The sequence below is a fragment of the Halichoeres trimaculatus genome, unplaced genomic scaffold (genome assembly GCF_033239565.1).
Source record: "Halichoeres trimaculatus isolate MK-OKI-2021-1 unplaced genomic scaffold, fHalTri1.1 fHalTri1_scaffold_3, whole genome shotgun sequence".
Taxonomy (NCBI): Eukaryota; Metazoa; Chordata; class Actinopteri; order Labriformes; family Labridae; genus Halichoeres; species Halichoeres trimaculatus.
In genome coordinates, this window is record NW_027437181.1 from 17,208,920 (window position 1) to 17,225,459 (window position 16,540).

General features: G+C 40.3%; 2 protein-coding genes across 4 annotated transcripts in view; one reads left to right on the forward strand and one right to left on the reverse strand.

Annotated features, from left to right (window-relative positions):
• The first annotated feature begins 2,730 nt into the window (after window positions 1–2,730).
• sord (sorbitol dehydrogenase) lies at window positions 2,731–6,330 on the forward strand. The gene is made up of 9 exons (XM_074665572.1): window positions 2,731–2,924; window positions 3,029–3,062; window positions 3,417–3,581; window positions 3,730–3,889; window positions 4,028–4,146; window positions 4,665–4,730; window positions 4,860–5,038; window positions 5,268–5,389; window positions 5,571–6,330. The coding sequence occupies exons 1-9, from the start codon at window positions 2,871–2,873 to the stop codon at window positions 5,734–5,736; spliced, it is 1,065 nt and encodes a 354-aa protein (XP_074521673.1). The 5' UTR covers window positions 2,731–2,870; the 3' UTR covers window positions 5,737–6,330.
• A 141-nt stretch (window positions 6,331–6,471) lies between these two features.
• Window positions 6,472–16,540, reverse strand: part of apba2b (amyloid beta (A4) precursor protein-binding, family A, member 2b) — a 63,667-nt gene continuing 53,598 nt past the window's right edge. For all 3 annotated transcript variants that reach the window (XM_074665570.1, XM_074665571.1, XM_074665569.1), the window contains 6 exons: window positions 14,552–14,737; window positions 11,816–11,995; window positions 10,172–10,384; window positions 9,952–10,071; window positions 9,452–9,592; window positions 6,472–7,876 (listed from right to left, as the gene is read on the reverse strand). In XM_074665570.1, the coding sequence (XP_074521671.1) occupies window positions 7,805–7,876; window positions 9,452–9,592; window positions 9,952–10,071; window positions 10,172–10,384; window positions 11,816–11,995; window positions 14,552–14,737 (912 nt within the window). In that variant the 3' untranslated portion in view covers window positions 6,472–7,804. The remainder of the gene's footprint in view (window positions 7,877–9,451; window positions 9,593–9,951; window positions 10,072–10,171; window positions 10,385–11,815; window positions 11,996–14,551; window positions 14,738–16,540) is intronic.

Consider the following 16,540-nt stretch of genomic DNA (forward strand, 5'->3'; position numbering starts at 1 on the left):
ATCTCTAACAGCTGTAATAGCCAGGGACACGGGCTTTAATGACCACTTCAGTGACAGAGTGTTGGGCTCTCAGGTTTCTCAGAGTTCAAACATGCATGGCCCATCACTTACACCAGCAATCTGCTGCACAGCTATTTATTCCTTAATAGGCTGCTGCTGTTATAAAACACAAGGTTACGTGTGTTACTTGGCTTTTAAAACAGGAGTCAGTAGGTTCCCTGCATGTGTCTGGGAGATAGCAATGAACACTTGACCTGCAGACAACACCTTGAAGGATGATTTAGAATATAAAGCAGAGGCGTTAATGTTCACACACTGCCAAAAGTGCAATCCAATATGTGAGCCAGCTTGAAACGGTCAAAAGGATTTTTTATAAACTGCTTTATCTATAAGAGACCAACTTTAAGAAACAATTCTACTTACTGAATCTATTCAAAAATAACTTTTTTAAACCAGATGTGGGTCCATTTAAGGGTAAGCTATTTTATCAAATTCATCATCACATCTCAGCTGCATTATTCAGTCTTATAACACACTGCCACCGGCTCAGCATTATAACAACACAGCTTTGCTTTTCAAAGGTAGTGACATTTAAAATAAGGGAATATATTTCCATTAGAGATCCATTGTTATTGAAAAGCAATTGGTCCTAACGCCTTGATCAATACAGTTTAAATATCCAGATTGCGCTCCTATGCACCCTGTAAAATGGATCGAAACACAGATCAAGTACATGTGTTACAAAATACTACCACCTGGTGGTAAATTGCAGTACTGCAAAAAAAAAAAAAAAAAAAAAAAAAAAAAACTTTCTAAAATCAAGAGAGACAAACCAGTGGGTGGAGAATAAACCGTAAAATTATCTTATAAATGACGAAAATAAAGTTAATGGCCCCTAACATAATCATCAGATCTCAACAAACGTGTGAGATTTTGGTCAGATGCTGTGTTAGGCCACACTGAGTTATGGGGCAAACACTACATGAGGAACTTATAGTACTGTGGTGTTAACTTCCAACGCCAGGAAGAGAAAATATCCTGAATTATCCATCAGATGTTTGTTACACCCTGAAGCTAAAGAGTTTGGCCACTGTTGTTATTGTTGTTGATCTGACCATTATGGTTGATGATGCGTTTTGTTTTGTATCATTTTTGTCCCATTTGACTTTGATTTCATAAAATCTGTGCACATGCAGTAAATGTTGGCTGCATTATCCATGAGCCGTTAAGTGTACACCCTACATACAGAGGCTATAGTCCATGTTGCAGCAACGTTGTGGCTGTCTTTCAGCTGTCCTGTCAATTAATGTCAAAACTGCAAAAAATACATCTCCTCAGATGCTGTGAAGTTTCAGAGATCTTGTACAGGGATGTCAAATTTAGAGCTTGTGGGCAAAAACATCCCATCAGGGTGTCCAATCTGGCCTGAAGGATGACTTTTCAAAGTGGAAAATAACAGAAAAGAGCAGCTCCAGTAGGAGATAACGGGGATAGTTCTCACACTTTTTACTCTTGTGTGAATTGTTCATCATCAAAAGGTCTTTCAATAGTTCCTGCTTAGCGATCATGGTCACCTCTCACTTCAACACTTTCTCTACCTGCATCTGCTTCTGCTGGTCCTGACCCTAATACCTCTCCTCAGCCAGCAGAGATTCAGGATGACAAGTTTGAAGACTACACATAGTAGGAAACTCCTCAGCTCATTGGCCTTCTGAGCCCAGGGATCAGTATAAATTTAGTGCTTGAGTCAAGTTTACCATTTACAGTGACTTAGTAATTAAACCTGTGTGAAGCAAAAGCAGTTGCATATTCAGAAAGAAAAAACACAACCTCCTATTGCAACATATGCAGAAAATCAAGGCAAAACAAAGTAGGTTGTAAAGAAAGGCATACAGGTCATACCAGATATTTCTGTGGCACTTTTAAAATCAAGTGAAGGATTATGTAAACCTAATAGAAAGGGAGGAGTGGGTGGTTTGAAACTTATTTCATTTGCATGATACATGCAAAGGAAAGGTAGTTTTACCAAACTCTTACACAATGTGATGCTATACTGGAAAGGGTAATGTCATTATTATATCTCAGTATTCCTTCTTACCTTGATTTTGATGAAATTACCTCACTTGAGGGCCAGGAGTACAAACATTTTGGTATCTACAATATTATGATGAACCATCCAGGTAAAGGTCAAAATAAGATCAGGGCCCTGTGAAGCTTATTTTTAGAAACCACTTGACAGTGTAACAGGGTGCCCAAGATGCCATATTGTCCTGCTGTGAAACCTCATTCTTTTTGTTTAAATGTCTGCAAAACGTTGCTCTGATTAAACCCGTATACAAACTACGCGTAGGTTTGCTTTCAGTTTGCGTCTTTCAGCCACCAACTACTTTCAATTGAAGTGGTTTGAACTATTTTTTTGCCCAGGTATTGTGGGAAGGGTCAAATTGGGTTCTGTTGTCTATTGGGTAATATTATCAGACCGTACTACTTGGTAACGATGGAACTGAAAAGTGTTTTTCCGAAAGCACACAAAGACGTATCAATAGTATGTACCTGATCAATCCATATCAATTTTGTGATCTTAAACTGTATTTCTATTGATGTTTAACCTGATTTGGTTTGATCTGAGGTCAAAAGAAATGTCGATGTAGTTTCACATCACCCCCGCTGAGTGGACCATGCCATGAGCCTTTAGCCAATCAAATTCTTTGTTGTGGTGACAGCCCCATTTTCAGGAAGTCTTGTATCTACTGCTTCATGTACTTTGACACATGCAAAAGAAGACAGTCTGACTTTTACCCTGGACTTGGTTGGAATATTTTTTAGGCTCATCTTCACACTATTATTGTCAGCTCGCTAATACATGCGTTATGGCGCAGGAAAATCTTTCTGTAGTACTACACTCAAAGGGAGACCTGAGACTGGTAGGAGACTGATAAATACGTTTATTTAAAAAAAAGACTAGAAGTTGTAACCTGTGTGATCCTAACTGATTTTAACTGTTTTCTTCCAATTTTACCCACTAAAGGAAAACCGCCCTGTCCCAGAACCAGGACCTAACGGTGCAGTATAACAAATAGACAAACCATATGTTTTATTTACAACGTTTCAAAATATGTTCATTTAGAATTGAGTAAAGTGGGATTAGTAAAATGCATCAATCTGCATGTTTTATTCTGAGCGACCTGATCAGATTCTCACACATAGTTTACAACTGCTCAATTAGGCTAATCAGAGCAGCAAGACATGCTTTGCTTGCCTTCTTAACCTTCATTTTTTCCTAAAATAAATCATTTTAGAAAGACATAAGTTATCCTGAAATCTGGAATCACTTTAGCTAGTTGCCTGTTTTTATTGTGGCTCATGGTGAAAAGAGCAGTGCTCCTGACTAGATATGTATCCTCTTTGCTATTCAGAGGTTTTGCTCCAGATGCACTCAGTGGGAATCTGTGGATCTGATGTTCACTACTTGCAGCATGGACGGATTGGAGACTTTGTGGTCACTAAACCAATGGTGTTGGGCCATGAAGCATCAGGGCGGGTGGTAAAAGTTGGAGCAGCAGTCAAGCATCTTGCAGTAGGTAAGTGGGCGTGGGAGGTGTTTCAAAGCTTCACTCAGTGTTAACATTTTTATGGTGTAAAAAAGTAAGTTCCCCCTCTGTTACACAATGAAATAGATCCCATGGCAGACAAGTGCATTGCTTTTTATTTCCCCATTGGGTCCTGTAGGTGACAGAGTTGCAATTGAGCCTGGTGTTCCCCGAGAAATGGACGAGTTTTTCAAAAGTGGACGATACAACTTGTCTCCAACCATCTTCTTTTGTGCCACGCCTCCGGATGATGGAAATCTGTGCCGATATTACACCCACAGTGCCAACTTCTGCTACAAGTAAGTTTGTCTGGGATTTCATAGCTTTACCACCAAAGATTACTCAACTTCTGCTTCATTTTATTGGACTCCAACTGACTCTTGTCTCATTTTTACATCCTTCTCTTTCTTTATTTGTCTCTCATTACACCCACTAAGGTTGCCTGACAATGTGACATTTGAGGAGGGAGCTCTAATTGAACCTCTGTCTGTTGGGATCCACGCCTGTCGCAGAGCAGGTGTGACCCTTGGCAGCAGCGTGCTCATTTGTGGTGCAGGTGAGAATTATTAGACTAGCATAATAAAATAACACTCTTTTTTAGTGAAATTTTCCATGACAGCGTACTGCAGACTTCCACCCAGAGCATGAAGCAATCACATATGAGAGATTATTGCCCTATGAGTTAAGTGGCATGCCTTTACAGGAAAGGTATCTGGCGTAATACTCAGTGAGTGTAGTCACAAACATGAAAATCATGCTTGCTCAACAAAAACTGCTGAACCTGAACACACCTTGTTAGCATCTTAATATTTAACAAGCTGCTTATTTTTTGAAAACAAGCTAACTCATTTCAGGCAGTCTTGTTAAGCAGCACCAGGGAAAACACCCGAGGATCTTTATATGTTGATTACAGCTCTATTGCAAATACTGATTATAATACATCACATTTAGTTGCTCCTGAGCTTTAAATGTGCTCATAGGTGTGCAATTATTGTATATCTTGACAATAGAGTAACCAATATTCAACAATCTCTGCAGCTATAGACAACTTGTGCATTTCTCCTCCCCCCACAGGACCGATAGGGTTGGTTTGTTTGGCTGTGGCCAAAGCGATGGGTGCCTCACAAATTGTCATCACGGGTATAACACAAATTTTTTAATCTCACAAAGTAATCTGAACTTGATAAAAGACAGAGGCTCTGTAGTTTCTCCTGTTATGCCATTATTTGTTTTTCTTTTGTATCTTACTCTACGTTTCTTGCACAAAAGATCTATCCTCAGAGCGCCTGGCTGTGGCTAAAAAGTTGGGAGCAGATTTCCAGCTGACGGTGGGGAGAGAAGACAAACCTCAGCAGCTGGCAGAGAGAGTAGCAGAGAAGCTTGGTGCTCAGCCTCACATTACTATTGAATGTACTGGAGTTGAAAGCTGCATTCAGACTGCCATTTATGTAAGAGAATATCATTTGTAAAGAGCACTTATGCATGAACCTAATACTAAACTACATATAGAATAAATCACATGGCTCTAGTTAACCGAAAAATATTTGACAACTCCACATCCAACTTTTTTGTAAGCAGAATATGACTGAGAACTCAATTTGTCACTTAGATGAGTTTTGAAGGTCATACTTGCAGATAAAATAACTTAAGCTATGTGTATTTTTCTTTTTGAATCAGGCAACTCGTTCTGGCGGTGTGGTGGTGCTGGTGGGTCTGGGCCCTGACATGATCACTGTTCCTTTGGTTAATGCTGCTGTCAGAGAGGTAGACATCAGAGGAGTTTTCCGCTACTGCAACACGTGAGAAGTTCTCTTATTCTTGCTCTTCTTGTCTAATGAGTAGGTTTTCTGAAGCAGAATGTCAGGTAGATCAGGTTGTGCATAATCATACAGACACTAAAAGTTACATAACAAAACCAACAGTGATAATCTTGTGTCCCAAATTGATCTCTTGGCTGAAATATTTGTTTCTGTGTTGCAGCTGGCCAATGGCCATAGCCATGTTGGCTTCAGGTAAAGTGAATGTGAAGCCCCTTGTCACGCACCGTTTCCCTCTGGAGCAGGCAGTCCAGGCCTTTGAGACCACCCGTCAGGGTCTGGGAATTAAGGTTATGTTAAAGTGTGACCAAAATGACCAGGAACCCTGACCAGGCCTGCTACAGCAACAGCGACCTGGTGAAGTGAGGGAGACTCAGCATGACAGTGACACACACAGGACTTTGACCCAGAGGAAGATTACAGAGCTAACTCAAAATAGCCTAATAACCTCAACACTGCGGTGGAGAGCACTGTCTATAGATGAGACACTGTGTTAGCATTATGTGGTACGAGTAATTACTTAATGTAACAATTATAATTTTATATGATTATATGTCTTTTGATCTTTCCTAAATTATAGATAATATGACATGCAACTACTGTAGAAAAGGAAAATCCTTGAAGAATAAAATAAAATTGAAAACATGTTACGAATGTTTCCATGCATACCATTTAAAAGAACTTAAATGGCCAAAAATAGCCACTAGGTGGTGCCAGAGATTCGCAGTAAAAAGGTACAGAGGGTTTACTTCACCAGGCATAACATGTAACAAAATGTCTCACATAAGGATCCTAAAAGGAAAGTATTTTGCATCTGACATATAAAAACATATGAGATTTAACCATGATACACCAAAAGAAATATCAAACTGCTTTACATAATACTGTTCAATTTTTTTTTCAAGCATTTCACTATCAGATAGTTTGACAATAATGGTTTGTTTCGAGCAGTGAGTGACAATAATCAAAAAATTAACTTCACACCTCACAGATCTTCAGATTTTATTTGTGACTCTAACTTTGACCCAGGATTAAATCTAACCTTCTGAAATTCAGTTTCCAAGTTCAACAGAAGTAGTCAGGTTTAGCTCAGATTTTATTTTCTTGCCACAATGACATGAAACTACTTCACAAGGCATGCACACACATAATGTTCATATGGTTAAATTTACTACAATGCATTGCAGGGGCATTACCTGGTGGTAACGCTTGTTTCTGTCACAGTGTGTACGTGTGATTCACAGTTCTCTCTCGTTCCCTCTTGAGACTAAAAGCCAACATACAAGTGGGAAGATGTTTGCAGTGACTAAACCTGTGTGTTTGATTTTCTAACATGAGCACGAGACAAGTTTCTCTTTATGTACAGACATTCTAATACTGCTTATGGCAATGGGACAGCTCACACAACACAGTTACATTCACAATCCACTCATAGTATGCATGAGTTTCAGTCAGGAACACTAAAGATGAACATACATTAGAGTAGCACGGGGAAAAAAAGTTCAGTTTTCATACATGTGACTCTGATATCAAAAGCATAATTAATGCATGTTAATCCTTTGATTCAGTTGCTTGTTATTTAAATGTGCAGAGTGTTTGTACATGAGATTTAGAAAAGACTCCTTCTGCCTTTCAGAGGTTGATCTTGTGTATTGCCGTAAAATGAAGAAAATCAAACGGATATGGCATTTTCTTCCCATAAACCCTTGCTGCAAGCATTGGTTTGATTCACATTTACATTGTTTCATTCAATATTTAGCATATTTAAACCCAACATTTTAAACACTTAACTCATTCCCCTTTTTCACTTGCAACAACTACAACATCCGGCAATTAATTGTGTTTTTGCCATCATCGAGGACTGCTTTCAGTTATTTCAATAAATATTTACAATGCAGCTGTGGCCCTGCCCTCTCCACCACCTCCAGTTTTAGCAAAATATGTATTTACATGAGAAATAAATAGAGAAGAAAATGAAACTATACAAGAAGTATAGTAGACGTATCATATTGCATTACATGAATATAAAAAAATAAACTGTGATGCATTCACTCGATTAGTCTGTCCACACGATCTCACTGAGGTGACACAGTAAAGCACAGACAGGACAAATAAATAACACGCACACACACATACACATACACGCTCACATACTCCCACACTCACATACTCTTCAGCTGGTCAGATGGGACTTTTTTGTCAATAAAATGGCTGTTGCATGTTTAGCACAGACAAGGGAAGAGGTGATGAAGGATTCATCAGCTCAAAAAAGAAAAACAAATGAATCAGCAAGGAGAAGTAATCCTGCCCCCATCAGCGGCAGCTTGGTTTGACCCATGAGATAACCAATCACCGCTGACTGACAGCCTGTCTTGTTGAACGGTCCCTGGCCATTGTCTATATGTACATGGGCGTCTCCTGTCCTGTTAGAAGTCTGAACATGGCTGCTGGCATGGTCTTCATGTGGATCTAGCAGTGAAAGAAAGACAAAAAATGTTAATTAAAAAAGCAAAAATTTGAAATTATTTCCTGAAGGTTGCATTTGTGAGATTTTAATATCCAAGTCATATATCCTTGCATTGTCTCTTCTCATTCCTACTTCTATGATGTCAATATTTACTATAGCTCTTCTGAGTGAAATCAAATCTATCAGAGGAATGAGCTTGAATTAATCTGGTGTCAGTGTAAAAAGAAAAATGATGTATGATGTAAGAAATATGATGTATTTTCAGCAGCCATTGTGTATTTTCATTGTTAGTATTAAAGGTCCCATATTATGCAAAAATCACTTTATTAAGTCTTTTAGTGAAATTTTGTGTCTTTGGCTTTCCTCACAGCCCAAAAAGTGATATTTAATGACAAAACCTGTACTTAGTAGTGCTTGTGAATGTAAAATCCTGACCTAAAACAAGCCGACGTCAGCGATTCCCTTTTTTGACCAATCAGGAGCAAGTCTGACCTGATTGGTCCGCCGGAGCAGAAACTACTGAACCTCCTTCCCGCCCACTTTAATCTGGAGAGATTTCTCTCCAGCAGCAAGGAGGAGAATGCCGAAGTTGAAGGGCCATCACTGCTCTGTTTTTGGCTGTAAACAGCCACATAGTTCCATGCGCAAGCTTCCCATCTCAGAAGAAGACAAGACTAAGTGGCTAAAGTTCATTTATCGAGAAAATGTGCCAGCTACACTCAGTAAAACTGTGCATGTGTGTGCTAGTCACTTCATGGCCGACTGCTTTTCCAACTTTGGACAGTACAACAGAGGGCTAGCGAATAGACTGGTCCTGAATCCAGGTGCATTACCAACCATCTGCTAACAAACCTCGGACCCTGGAAATGTGAGTATTTTAAATGCTCTGTGCTGTGGAGCATATGTAAGAGCTTTTCCTCAGTGTCCTCCCTGTCTCTGTGTTAGCTTCATGCTGCTAACTTTAGCTGCGGTTAGCCTGTTGTTTTAGCCTGCAATGTTACGGTAGCTTCGCTGTTTTCTAAACATTGTGCACTTGGATCTCAGTAGTCATAGTAACATGGTGCCGCTCTCAGTGACGCAGAAGAGCAGGGCGGTATCAGCGGAAGCTCATTTTCATATGAAGGTCACGCCCACTAAATCAGACCGTTCTGTACAGAGGGGCTATGAGAGCCTGGAAACAATGCTGCTGTGCTTGATTTATTGGCTTTTTGGACCAAAACATGTTACTACCATTTCATGAAGAAATCAATGATCCATATTAAACTGCACAAAGGAGCATAATATGGGACCTTTAAGCAGATGCACCTGGCCAGCAAACGTAAACTCATAATGCTATGCACTTTATGTTTGGTAAACTATAATGCAACTGAATGTCTTTTACCTTTTGACTAGTTTGTTCTCCATCTTTTAAACACAACTACCATCAAATATCAAACCCAGAGATACTTTGTATCGATGCAGTGTAACTGTCTGACTTTCACAAGTAAATAGTGAATCCACAGATCTTTCCCACATCTTACTGTATATACATGTGTGTCCTCTGTGTGTGTGTTTGTGTTTATGAGCAGCACTTTCACCTCGCCAACAGAGTTCGAGAGGGCCTGGACGATCTTTTCATGAGCTGTAGCCACCACACTCTGCCCGTTGATCTCTATGATCCGGTGACCCACTCGGACCCCGCCTCGCTCAGCTATGCCTCCTCGCATTAGGCTGCATATCTGACACACAAAACAAACACAGGAGAAATATAATATTTAAAAGTTCATCTGATAAATTAGAAATTAAATCCTTACTGAAGATAATTGGATTTTTAGCAGGGTTTTATTAGGTGTATAAATGTGGTTTGGGCAACACAGCAATTTATCAAAACACTGCAAATGACACAATATTTCTGGAGTGCATCCGATACAGGGCATACAAAATAATGAGCAGATTAATCTAAACTATGACAGGAACATACACATCCTGTATGGGACTGATAAAATGCACCAAACTTAATGTAAAAATGAACTAAAGCAGTAAGAAAAGTGCACTCTCTGCATCTGTACTGTATTTTTAACTTAAGAAGAATGCTTACAATGCCGTTCTGGACGCTGAAGCCCAGCTGATACTTCAGATCAGGCCTTTTGATGAGGACAGTGGTAACGGGAGGACAGCTTACAATGTTCATTTTCACCTGAACCTGGTTCTTCAAGCCCTTTGACACACAAACACACAGTTTATTTCCGTTTAACTGAGAAAAATTATATTTGATGATGTTTTTCTTTCAGCGTCCCTTCTCCCCACCCTGTCTGTACCTTAATAATTCCCTGACAGGTGGCGAGTGGCAGCCCCACAAGGCTGGTGTTGTTGATGGACATGATCTGGTCTCCGATGCTGAGCTTGCCAGAGCGAGCCGCTGGCCCGCCGTTCATCATGTTGGCCAAGATAACTGTGGGCAGGATGGAGCCCCAGCCAGACTCCACAATCACCACGCCCAGGATCTCCCCTTTACTCTTCTCCAGCTGCAGCTGTGGAGAGGAGTAAGATGGTTTGGGTCTGTTGGCAGAGATTTCTTGGCTCAGGATGTACAGACTCTGACCTACAATAGCGCAAAGTGATAACTGACAGATCTGAGACTTCAGCAGTGCAGGCTACAAACATTTCAGTCCTGGATTAGTGTTTTCTACAGATTCTCTCCTCAACAATCAGCTTCACTTAATATTCATTCAAATCAATCATCCAAGAGGGAGTTTCATTTTCACAGAAAGAACAAAACACAAAAAAACCTGTCAATATATATGACGTTTTTAGAAAATGTATGGTTTTAGATTATGCTTACCTATAACATTTTAAGTATGGCTGCTTTTTTAACAGCTACTGCAGTGGAAGAAGAAAGGCCTGCTGGCTGTAACTGTTCTTGGTTTTAAAGTTAAAGTCCCATTAGCTTTCCTCAATCATCCTGGTTCAGTTTCTAACCAATAGAAGATACCTGAAGATCTTTTTAGTTAAAGCACTAAGAGTCCTTTAATATCTACATGAAGTTCCTCTTTTCAGCTCTCTTGATGGAGTCAAACTCAAAATCAGCGGTATAATAGCAGCCCTGGGGCTAATACAGCAGTCAGCTTTGAATAACACTGTGAAAAATTTCAAAGTCCTGTCCAGATATTTGAGATATAATATTCGGTTCATTGGCAGGTAATAAAATGAGCTTTCACTTCTTGGGCAACCATTTTTAGCTGTAATAATGTATAAAGCATTACATTTTACATGAGATTGATTCAAATCTGTACCTTAAACATGAAACTACAGCAATCTTTGTGACTAATTACGCAATGGTTCTATTTCTAATAAGATAAAACCTGAGCAAATTATCCATTCCTTTTTCACATCTCAACACTTTCTCAATCTGGTGTTCAAACTCCTGCTCTGGCTCTTTAAAACAGCAGATATACCAACACATGAAACCTCGAGACAAGAGCCAGACTCTCAACACAGTTGGCTAGGAAGCTTTATGGCTTCAAGAAAACCCAGTTTCCCCATCATAAAAAAAATTACCCACAAGCCTCTGAGACAGCAGCTGTGTGGGGGTGCCATGCAGCCTCTCTGCTCACATAGCAGAAACAGTTCACAGCTTCTAATTTGCCAAAACCCTCCAGTTGGTGCTTTCAGGGCAAAGAGTTAGCGAAAGAGGAAATGACACAACAAAAGAAAGAAAAAACCCACCACTACATTTGATGCTCTCTGACTAGATCTCATTTAACATCTGCTTAATTTGTCTAATTAGTAAACATGTATGTGTTTCTAACAGCCTTGCAGCAAAAATGAGATTTCTGCCACATGTGCTAAGTGAAATAATTGTTTTTTCCACCACAATGTGAAAATGTGTATATATACTGAACATGTAGAAGAAGTCTTTATAGGAAGTGTAAGACTGAGCCGTAAACTTCTTATACACCGACCTCTTTGCAGTTTTCAGAGTTGGAGAAGTGAATAAGGTCGTCGTTGTACATCTCCTGGGTGTTGATGATGTCACTGTATTCCTTCTGGCTCAGGTCCTCGGGGTTGATGCCATTGGCCCTCAGGAACTCCTGGTAGGCGACGCTGAATGCCTGGCCGATGGACTGAGCAATGAGCTGGGCCTGCAGACAGAGGAATTAACGGGAAACATGACACAGAAATGTTTGTGATCACGTGGCTTATCTGGGATGTACACAAATAAAAATCTAGCAGGAATTAACATCAGTTTGCATCAAACAACAGTGGCACTGAGTGTGCCATGATTGTGTTTAGGTGTAGCTTCAACCGATTTCCACTGTTATGAGCCATTTGTTCCAGTGGCGGCTGCTGGTCAGTCAAGGAGGGGAAGCTAATTTTTTTCCAGCCTACATCATACATTTTTTCATTTTTTTAAACATAAATTCTACCCTCCGTTCCTTTTCAAGAAAATGATCTGTGACCCTGTCGTACCAACCAGGTGTTTTTTCCAGGGATTTTACCCTCGTCGTTTTTAAGAAAGATAAACTCGCTGGGGATCATAAAGCCTCCAGATCAGTCCAAAACAACTGACTGTAAAACTCAGAAGATTCTCCGGTGGAGGATTATACTTCAAGATCGCTGACTGACTGGCTCATTTCACTGTCAATCAAAAAGGGATTTGGCCTCAGATAGATCATCCAATCATCATGCAGAAGCTGAGCGTCCACACCAGCCCACTGCCTCATAGACCCCAGAGACGCTGAGCGTCTGATGGGCGGGACAAAGCCCAGCGTTTATCCAATGACCGTCCAGTTTCCACAGTGGAACAACCCACTCTACGTTTCCCCGCTGAAGTCAGAAGACACTCAGCGTCTGACTGTGTTAAAGCGCTGAGACGCTGCGGGGATGAATGAGACGGAGCTCGAGCCAGTTACCTGTGATAGGTAGCTGATTCTGAACAAAAGATGAAGGAACTCTAGTGCATATTTTTTCAGTGAAATGTACACACAGCAGTACATATCACCACTTTTTTTGGGGACATTTAAGGGGAAGCTGAGCTTCTCTTGCAGTCTTAGAGCAATCACCATTGATTTGTTCTTGTGAGAGTAGAGAGGAAAACGAGTCAAGACTTTCCTCCTCCTCTGTTTCTTTGATCAAAAATGAGCAGGACAACACCTGTGCTATATCATCTGATCTTTGTAGCACAATGACCCCGTTTCAGCTTCCCAAACGTCAGCCATGAGCGAGATTTTCCACAAAGATCCAGCAATGTTCAGCTGCAAACACTAACTGAAAGCAAGCACAGATTTAGAACTGTTGACAGATATAGCTCACCTCACATCAGGCTGTAAAAACCCCCAACTGCAAAAGGAAAAGTTACGTTTGACTTGATACAGTGATGACATCTGACACTGAGGATGAAAGAAATGTTACATTCAAAGGGCTGAACTGTGAGAACACTCTTCTGAGAAAACATGTCCTGGTTAAAAAGGGAGAGAAATCTAACCAACCAATACTCCACCATCTGTGCTTTTCTTGTATGAGAAAAAACAAAACACTTAAAGTATTATTTTTGTTTGATACACAGTGTTAGAAACCTTAGTGTCAAATGTAAGTTTAAAGACAAAAGCTCTAAACTTGATGTTGTTGAAGGAGAACTTGAGCTCATCTGTTAGACCTGAAGGGATTGAGTTCCTGCTTTGAAGCACCCCCACCCATCCTGACACAAACACATTTGCTTCAAAGAATAAAAGTTGTAAGAGTTAAAATTGTAAAACATGAACTTGTAAAAAACTTTAAGGCTTATCTTGGCTGTGAGCGTGAACACAGATCGGGAGAGTTAAGAGGGTCATTCTACAAGCTATGCTTTCCCCATTCTCCCACTTAATTGAATTCTGGACTTGTAAATAAATCTCTCGTGGAATTGAGAGACATTAATGTCCCAAACACTCAAAATCAATAGCCGGTGAATGAGTTTTGCAGGACAATAAGAACAAAAAGTCAAAAAGAGGCAAACAGGGCAAAAAGCCAGTGGGGCTACAATTACAGAAACAGTTTATAAGTTGATGGATGAGCGGCTGAATGCTTCTATTATAACTCTGGCCGGCCTTTAAAACCCAGCAGCTAAATTAGATGAAGAGTGGACAGATTGGAGTCCAGCCTTTATACTAACTGACTGGCACAGAAGCTTAGACGTTGGCTTCCCTTTGCAACATTGTTCATGGTGCCAAGTCTCACTGAGTCTGCTTCAAGAAGACAAGCAGCAGCTCTCTGTGTTAAAATAGAGAGAAATTAAATGCACAGCTAATCTCTCAAGTTTGATTAGCAAAGTTCTCAGTGGTCATTAGAGGTCATAATTCTTTAATTTCCATGTTTGAGTAACAGAGTAAATAAATAAAAGTGTGGAATAATGAGGAAAAAACTACCAAGAAAACGCAAATATAATGGTGTTTCGAGGGAGATGGAGGAATAATAATATCAGCAGCAATAAGTGGGAGACTGAGATAATATCCGCCATTCCTATCCCTGTAAGGATGATAATGAGTCCTCTGTTTACTATCTTCAGATGCAAGAGATTTAATCCTGCAGATGAGCCCTCTCACATAATAACAGGTTTCCTGCTGTCACCTCTCACCTGTGCCCAGCTCAGGGGGGTTCCCTCATTAACACATTAACAGACTCTGCAGGTTTGTGGACAGAGCGACACATGAAGCACTTACATCTTCAGATTCAAAGACATGGCATATCATCTTGTACTGCTTCTTTGCCTCCGGTGCCCCTGGTGTAGTTTCGATACAGTCCTGCGAGGCCGTGCGTGGCATCCTGCGCCTAGCCATCAGCACAACGATGTTCCCAATGTCAGCAATGTAGGATATAGTACGGAGCGCGTTGTCCATCATCGTCTCCTGTGGGCATATCGACCAAATTCACACATCAGAGAGAAATATCCTCCTTTAAACGATAATCCTGTTCTTGTGACAATGAAGGGCTCAGTGCTGTTAAAAATGTGTATTTATAAGCAGAGCAGCAGAGGAACAGACTGCTGAGATGATGTCATCTGAATATAAAGCTGCTTCAGAGATAATGAAAAATAGACTGCAACAAAATGACAGCAGCCATGTTTATTCTCCTAGGATACGAGCAAATTTTTGATTCACAACTGCAAGCCAGGGAATCAAATTAATTCAGCAAAACCTTGTGTGTGAAACAAAAAAAAGCATATGAACACAGAGACATTTTAATAATTCAGCTCCTTGGGATCTTGTCCAAAATGGGTGGTGATGTCATTGATGCAGGTCTGTATTCACTGCTGCACAGCTGATACAGATGACTGGGCCCTGCGTAGCTGATGAGTGTGTGATTTGTTATTTGCATGAAAGAGAAACTCAGTGAACTGAACTGATACCAAAATCAACCACATCTGGAAGATGAGACGAAAAAGATATTTCAATACAAACACTGCATCAGAATTAAACTGACAAAATCATAAACTAATGACTTCACCACAGTTAGCCTCTTGTCCGTGTCTTTTAAAATTCTTACTTTTGAGGGTATTTTTAATAATTAGTGACCCTTGTGTTTCTGTTTGCATTTTTATAAGGATTGAGGTTCCTGTGTGCAGGGTACAGGTTTTCTTACAACCTGACCCTTAAAAGACTGGGATGAGACCACCACAAACAAGCACATACATACATACATGCAAGCCTTCTTTGGAGTGAACTCGGCACTAGTGTACGATCTGATTACAGTTAAATAACAGCCCCATAAATTAGAGCTTGAACACACGATCATCTGTAAAATAACAAACAGGAGCACAAAAAATGGAGAGGTCTTTGGATATCAGAGTGTTTGTAGTGATGAAACTAAGTGATCTGAACTGTGTAATCATGTTTGTTCACTCAGCCAAATAATTGTCCTGTGTTATAATGAAGATTATATGAGGCATTGTCTCTGCACACTGCTACGGAGCTGTTATCGAGAGAATGTAAACGAACCTAAAAGCCAATTCTGAGGGTGGAACTTGTATTTTACATTTATTTTCAGCTAATGTCTTTTTGAGCTTGATGGTTTTATTGCTTTAACTTTATTTTGTGTGATTGCTCCTGCTACCTTTGGTGTTGGTGAGATCATGAAACAGAGCCAGAAACTGCCATGCTGCTGCACTGAGTGTTTAAGGGGAAGAGAAAGCTTTATAACCAAAATGTCTCTTTGAAAGAGGAAAGAGTACAGAAGAAGAAACCAGATGGAAAAGGGAGGAAGATCCACACTGCATTGCAGCACATTGGTTTCTGCCAGGCGGCTGCCCACACACACACACACACACACACACACACACACACACACACACACACACACACACACACACACACACACACACACACGCACACGCACACGCACACGCACACACAATTTTGACAGTCAGACAGCAGCTCAGACTGATATACCGCAAATGACTCATCTATCACATGTACATTTAAGTGCTACTGTGAGCATGACGCTCTATTTATGATGCAAAAGAACTGTGAAGCTCTCTGAAGCACTTCTGCCTCTATCAAAGACTCAACCTCTTGTGAAGACTTGAACTGTGGTTTCACACAGCTTCTCGAAGTAAAGCTACAAGGCAGGAAAACTTTAACAAAGTACCTGCAAGAGTGAGGAGGAGCCGTGATAAATGTGCGCATCTGACAGACTTGAATTATTTTTTCGAC